Source organism: Sphaeroforma arctica (assembly GCF_001186125.1).
Source record: "Sphaeroforma arctica JP610 unplaced genomic scaffold supercont1.123, whole genome shotgun sequence".
NCBI lineage: Eukaryota > Ichthyosporea > Ichthyophonida > Sphaeroforma > Sphaeroforma arctica.
In genome coordinates this window covers 16,132-22,995 of record NW_014040435.1, presented here as the reverse complement: position 1 = coordinate 22,995, position 6,864 = coordinate 16,132, and the positions used below count along the sequence as shown (strand labels likewise).

The 6,864-nt window shown below is 43.5% G+C and overlaps 3 protein-coding genes across 3 annotated transcripts in view; 2 read left to right on the top strand and 1 right to left on the bottom strand.

Moving 5' to 3' along the window:
- Positions 1-776: 776 nt before the first annotated feature.
- SARC_02675 (hypothetical protein) lies at positions 777-3,741 on the top strand. Its single transcript, XM_014303547.1, has 5 exons — positions 777-1,020; positions 1,471-1,700; positions 2,475-2,634; positions 2,968-3,047; positions 3,481-3,741. The coding sequence occupies exons 1-5, from the start codon at positions 867-869 to the stop codon at positions 3,622-3,624; spliced, it is 768 nt and encodes a 255-aa protein (XP_014159022.1). The 5' UTR covers positions 777-866; the 3' UTR covers positions 3,625-3,741.
- Positions 3,742-4,454: 713 nt separating this feature from the next.
- Positions 4,455-5,822, bottom strand: SARC_02674 (actin-3). The gene has a single exon (XM_014303546.1). The coding sequence runs from the start codon at positions 5,758-5,760 to the stop codon at positions 4,630-4,632; it is 1,131 nt and encodes a 376-aa protein (XP_014159021.1). The 5' UTR covers positions 5,761-5,822; the 3' UTR covers positions 4,455-4,629.
- A 407-nt stretch (positions 5,823-6,229) lies between these two features.
- SARC_02673 (costars family protein WS02710_H03) overlaps positions 6,230-6,864 on the top strand; it is a 2,045-nt gene continuing 1,410 nt past the window's right edge. The window contains exon 1 of the mRNA XM_014303545.1: positions 6,230-6,521. Within this exon, the coding sequence (XP_014159020.1) occupies positions 6,432-6,521 (90 nt within the window). The 5' untranslated portion in view covers positions 6,230-6,431. The remainder of the gene's footprint in view (positions 6,522-6,864) is intronic.

Below are 6,864 nucleotides of genomic sequence, written 5' to 3'. Positions count from 1 at the left end.
GCACATATATTTATATGCACTCGATAAACTGCTAAAGTATAAAATTGTATCACTTATGTGTGCATTAAACACGGAAATGTAGGTGTATATTATTCAGTTATTGTTTGGGCAAAGCAGCCTATCCAAGTAGTTTGATAAGTCCTTAGCCGAGGTCCTAGTCGTGGCGAGCATGAAAAAGGCTACCAATTTTAAGAACACAAGCAGACACAAGGTACAAATTTATCTCATTCATTATGACATAAGTTGCAGTTGAGTTCACTAACACTGACATGATTGCGTACTTTTCCTAAGACCGTACCTCCTATAGCCGCTCAGTGTCCCGAAGACATGCCTTGATGCTCGATAACGGATCCTGGATACTTATTCTGGATACTTATTTTTAGGGTCTCCACTTATTTGAGGGTCCGGAAGTGGTGAACTGTTATTCCCTTATACAAAGGGTAGTTTAAGACTTTAAGGTACATGTCTTCAGTAGGCTATGGTACAGTACGTAAATAAATAAGCAATAAGCAACGTGTAGTTCGTGAAGGCTGTGCACACTAATTACAATACAAATCGCTGGGGTGTCATGAACTAAATGTCAAGTGTCGAGTGTCGAAATTTGATGTACGCGATGTGCGGCCGAAATTTCAGATATAAGAGCATAATCCTAGAATTATCGGGTCAATAATGGGGCCTAATTCGATCAAACGAGCAGTTTCCGCGTGTGGCAGGGCCTGGCCATTTATATGAAGTGAGGGTGCACGCGAACATGTAAATAAACAAATTCAGGGGATGAATAAAAAAAACTCATTGCACAGTACAAATACCCGTAGCACACTGCCAGCGGTACCATAGTCCCACCTGTGCTACTACATACGTACACTATGCAAGCCTTTAGACAGTTAGCACGCACCTGCGTGAGGGTTAATCCCCAGACTCTCACCAGCGCCACACGGTCGATGGTCACACTTAGGGCGGCTCTACCTAAGGTTGCTCCCGTGTACGCTAACAAGTTTGAAGCCTTCCGCAACTACTCGTGTATGTTTACACGCAGTTTCGCAATGCCTTGCAATATAATAATGGAGTATTGTTCGGTGTTGAAAAATGGGTTCATATTTTACGACGTTCAGGTAGTATGAAGCCGGTGCTTTACGTGTGGAATTCATAACAACACGGGTCACTTGTGTAGCATGAGTTTCGGTTTTGCCGTCCTATTGTGTAGGCAATCGGTTTCAGAATTCTACACTCGTGCGAAGTAATTGCTTGGGAAAATGGTCTATTCTATAACTACAAGTGCTGGATTGGTTTTGTTTGGTATACTATACTATCACCAATATAATGTACTTTCATGCATAAACTGACTTACTAAACAATTGGCCGTATCATCCCCGAATCCCTGTACCCGTACGTCCACGTATTTACTTGCCTTCATCCAACTGGCACACAGATAGTATCATAACTAATCACACACTTATCTCAACACCACAGCCCCCGCCCGTCAGACGCTCAACTCCGAACTGAATAAAGAAATCGCATACGAGGTTGAGAATGCTGAGGTTATGGATGGCTTCCAAGATGCACTAGCGGCCACCGGGTTCTCAGTCAAGGATTCCGCAGGTAACTGTAACCTGAGGTTGGAGAAGTTGCACGATGACGAGAAGATCACCGTTCTTATGAAGATTGAACTTATGGATGACGATGAGCCTGAGGAACCTGAGGTTAGTGTTGTGGGAGTGAGTGTTTGGGCATGTGAATGGATGTGCGATGTATATATTTGTAAGCATACGTGGAGATGAATGTGCTAGCTTCAATGGGGCTGCTTGGTCGTAGCTAGTCGGAAGGCGGGTGGCGAGGCAAAACGTTTGGTCAGTTTTGTGAAGTGATAGGCGTGGTGATTGCATTGTTACTTGACAACCTTGTTGACATCTAGTGTTTCGTCGGTGTGCATTTCTATCTACACTCCATGCTATTATATGTTCCACAAATGTTTGGCGTGCCGTTGTGCTGCCAGTGGCGTCATATTGGGTTTGCTATATATCTATCTATCTGTATATATATATGTGCGCTCGTACTTTGTGTTGTGATTTCCAGAGGAAACTGGCAGTGAAAATTGATGTTCGTTACATGCTCTGTGTATTAGCAATGTTGTCAGAAGGGATGAAATCTCGTAAAGTTGAGAAGGGCTATGATTACAATACATTCTAGGACTAGAGTTTCTGAATTAACATTGTGACGCAAAAACAGTATGAGCTGTTCTCAACAAGATACGGTGCTGACACCAGCGCTACACACATGTACTGGGGATGCCCTATAAAGTGATTGATGTACATTGTTTGTGCGTGCGAACTGCATCCTGTAATTCTTATTCCAAATTTTCGCATGTGATTTCCAATCCTCGAATATATTCCACCTCGGCAGTGACACTGAGATTTGGAACATTGGGTTTTTTAGTCCGTGAACTAATATATATATATATCCTTGTTTGATATCAGGATGGCGCTGAAGATGAACCCAGACCTAGTCAGGGTGTGTACTACACCGTCGTGGTGACCAAGAACGACAAGCAGGGGGCTCTCTGCTTCGACATGGTGTCATATCAAGGCTCAGCGTCGATCGAGACCATCACATACAACCCCAGTGCTGACAGTGCACGTATGTACTGTATGGCAAGCTGTGTCTGTAGTGCTCGTGTGTAGTGTGGGTAGTAGGAAATGATTTACTTAAGTTATCCCTGTCTTAGTCGTGGTTAGGCCCTCGACGGTGCGGAGAAGTCTATATAGACATTAGCTGATCCCACTACCCTGCAAAATGTGTGCTCTGCTTCCGTCCTTTGCCAATCGTTTTCCTGTATGGTGCTGTTTTCTCTTCGTAGAGTTGTGTTGCCGGGGCTTTTCCCCATCATACTTTTGATTGCGCTTATGTTCCCTATTTCCGAAGGTCAGATATTGACCCCATGCCCGCTTCAATTGTCTTCTCACTATTCAGTGAGCTTAGGTGTCAAGCCCGAGGGCGAGTTCGCCAACCACCAAACATACTGCGGCCCTAACTTGCAGGACATCGAGGAGGTATGCTAGCGTACTTGTTCTCAGAACCTTTGTGCATTCTTCACTATAGTATGGTCGATTGTTTGCCGACACTCTTATTATGCGAAAGACCAAGGCACAGATTAATGTACATGTGTATTCTATACGCATGATAGGTGTAAGTGATGTTACTATTTCAGAATCGCTCTGATTGTCAATGCTTGCTGGTAACAGGCGGTATTGGCGGGAAGATAATCTGAGCAACTGATACACACACTCCCTCTAGATTTATACTTTTTAACGTTTGTACTACTAGATTTTACTTCTTTTTTTAACGTTTGTACAACGAAGTGTGCCTGAAATGGCAAGTAGCGGTATGGTTGACTCTTCAATCAATCGTGCTTTCGATATAATTTCTGTTGTGCTTATGTTTGTTATTTACTGATACGATATCTATGTAATAACAACCGCGCAGAGTCTTGAGGGTGCCTTCGGCGAGTATTTGATGGAGCGTGGCATCAACGACAACTTCGCACTCATCTGCGAACAAGTATACCGGGAGAAGGAGCAGAAGGAGTACGTCCACTGGCTCAAGCAGATCAGCGAGTTCACCGCATAATGCGTTTAAAGCTGACGCTGAAGTGGATTATAGAAGTAAATATGTGGTTCTAGAGAGGTTGTGTCTAGTGCTACGAGGCAAGGATTGTTTCTAAGTAAATAAACATTGTTGTTTCGATTACTAGACTCCCCAAGTTATTCGTATGCGCATATGGGGTCCAACCCATTTTAATCGGTTTGTAGCATGGTGAATGTAATCTTGACGAAGAAGTGACTCATCCACGAGAGCCATGCTGTGAAGTTACTTGCTTTGTTTTCTGATTTAACCTTAAATCTCTTTACTGGCTAGTTCAGTTTCGTCATGCCATCTATGCTTGGGCTTTGTACCTCGGAAACATAGACATGTATCGCCGCCACTTTGTAATTCAGATACCATAAAGTAATGGTACCGGTGGCTCGCCCTTTGCGATATTATTTAGATTGTCTATGTGCATAAGTACGTTTGTATACGTGTACATTTATGTATACGTCTGTATGTGACTACAGCTGCTTGTGTATGTACAAGTTCGAGTTTGTTTGTGTATGGATTTTTTTATGATTTTTTATGGTGTACGTGCAAGGGTAAATATGTATAGGTACCTGTACACCACGCGAGGTTTGTATATCGCGTCACATCCTTCCAACTGTCTCGCTCTTAGCATCACATCCAATCCGTTTGTATGTTCAAGCAAGCGTGCGCATCGATGTCCAGTGAGAATTAATATGGCCTAATGAATGCGCTCCAGTATTGTTGCGTCCGTGTTTAATGCTAATTACATTCAGACCTTCACATTTTTAGAATGAAAGGCCCGATACACCTTGATTAAACCAACGCACTATTGCTTGGTCCATGCGCACTCGATCTAGCAAACTGGACAATCGATAAGTCTGGAGTTTCGAGGTATTTCGACAAAGTAGTGTAAGCCAAAACTTATCTCTGTTTCATTTATTTTTTGTTCTTAATTTTCATTGAAAATCAAAAGCCGACGTACTATCTTTAACCACGCACAGCAGCACCAGAAAGAATTTAGAAGCACTTGCGGTGAACAATAGAGGGACCAGACTCGTCGTACTCCTCCTTAGAGATCCACATCTGCTGGAAAGTAGATAGAGAGGCCAAGATAGATCCACCGATCCACACAGAGTATTTGCGCTCTGGGGGAGCAATGATTTTGATCTTCATGGTAGAAGGTGCCAGGGCAGTCAACTCCTTCTGCATACGGTCGGCAATTCCGGGGAACATGGTGGTTCCTCCAGAAAGTACGGTGTTGGCGTATAGATCCTTACGGATATCAACGTCACACTTCATGATGGAGTTGTAGGTGGTCTCGTGAATACCACGGGATTCCATACCTAGGAATGAGGGCTGGAATAGCGCCTCCGGGCAACGGAAACGCTCGTTGCCAATGGTTATGACCTGCCCATCAGGTAACTCATAACTCTTTTCTAACGACGAAGAAGTAGAAGCGGTCTGCATCTCCTGCTCGAAGTCAAGAGCAACGTATGCTAACTTCTCCTTGATGTCACGCACAATTTCGCGCTCGGCGGTTGTGGTGAAAGAGTAACCACGCTCGGTGAGGATCTTCATCATGTGATCGGTAAGATCACGACCAGCAAGATCTAGACGCAGGATGGCGTGGGGTAGAGCGAACCCCTCGTAGATGGGGACGGTATGAGAAACCCCATCTCCAGAGTCAAGCACAATACCAGTGGTACGTCCAGAGGCGTACAGAGAAAGTACGGCCTGAATGGCAACATACATGGCGGGGGTATTAAAGGTCTCGAACATGATCTGAGTCATCTTCTCTCTGTTTGCCTTGGGGTTCATAGGAGCCTCAGTAAGAAGCACAGGGTGCTCCTCGGGGGCTACACGAAGCTCGTTGTAGAAGGTGTGGTGCCAGATCTTCTCCATATCGTCCCAGTTGGTCACGATACCGTGTTCAATAGGGTACTTCAGGGTGAGGATACCTCTCTTGGACTGAGCCTCATCACCTACGTACGAGTCTTTCTGTCCCATACCTACCATGATTCCTTGGTGACGGGGTCGCCCAACAATGGAGGGGAATACAGCGCGGGGGGCATCATCTCCGGCGAAACCGGCCTTGCACATACCGGATCCATTGTCTACCACCAAAGCAGCTACTTCGTCGTCACACATGATTATGGTTATTTTTTGGCTTCACTCTTACAAAAAGGACTGACTTGTAATGCAGCTTATTCCGCTGTATATATAGCAATTGTGTAGGATTTGTTTTGGTACGATGATGCTGATCGATATTTGAATCGTATACACCACAGATGTGGTCGCTTGAGAGTTAGAATCTCTCAGGCATTCGCCGTTCGGTCACCGAAACACCGGTTATGTAGAATGTATATAAAATGAATTCGTGGACTATACAACGAAAACTTGTAAAAATGAAGAGTGAAAAACTCAAAACTGTGAAAGTGATTGAAAATGGCGCCGAGCGATAAGCATTCGGGGTATGATTTGATTGGCGTACCCATCGGCATTTTACTTCTTGTGTCATAAGAAAAACAGACAGAGATGAGAGACAAAAAGTCGTCAGTCGAGATTTCAGATAAAAAATAAATAGAAATATACACATCTCAACTTCGCACGAATTGCTGCGAATACGCGTGCTATTAATATTATTATTGTTGTTGTTGTTGTTGTTGTTGTTATGGTTGTGGTTGTTCTTGTTCTTGTTCAGATTTGAAATTAAGCTATCCACTCGCACTGTTTTGAGATAGTGCCATTCAAATGGATTTATTAAATTAGCCAGGCACCACAAGAAACAATTAAGTATCATTTAACAAAACACGAACACCATGGGTTACAACGTCGAGGAAGATCTTGAGCACCTCATCACCGAGATGAAGAGGTTGCAAGAGGGAACGACTGCGGAAGGGAACATCACGGTATGTAGTAAGTCACATTTATGCCTCACGGGTCAGATATAGAAAGTTAGTTTTTCAGAAGTAGTGGGAACGGCACATACTGGGAAGTTATGATATCCAGAAGTATGGATCGATACTTGAAAGTAATATGTCAACTATCAAAAGCACTGACACAGCTACACATACGCCTACGCCGCTACATACACTATTGGTTCCAAATAAATTGCTACACATACGCCAACGCCAATACATACGCAAACAGTATATGCTCTATATATATATATATAGATGGGTGGGTGTATACATATGTGTTTATGTATATATATCCATGTTTATATACACACACTATATATATATATATATA

Coding starts and splice junctions, on each gene's coding strand:
- SARC_02674 (XM_014303546.1), bottom strand. CDS start 5,760: ATGTGTGACGACGAAGTAGCTGCTTTGGTGGTAGACAATGGATCCGGT.
- SARC_02675 (XM_014303547.1), top strand. CDS start 867: ATGCAAGCCTTTAGACAGTTAGCACGCACCTGCGTGAGGGTTAATCCC. Junction 1,021..1,470: donor AGCCTTCCGCAACTACTCGT/GTATGTTTACAC, acceptor TCAACACCACAG/CCCCCGCCCGTCAGACGCTC. Junction 1,701..2,474: donor ATGAGCCTGAGGAACCTGAG/GTTAGTGTTGTG, acceptor GTTTGATATCAG/GATGGCGCTGAAGATGAACC.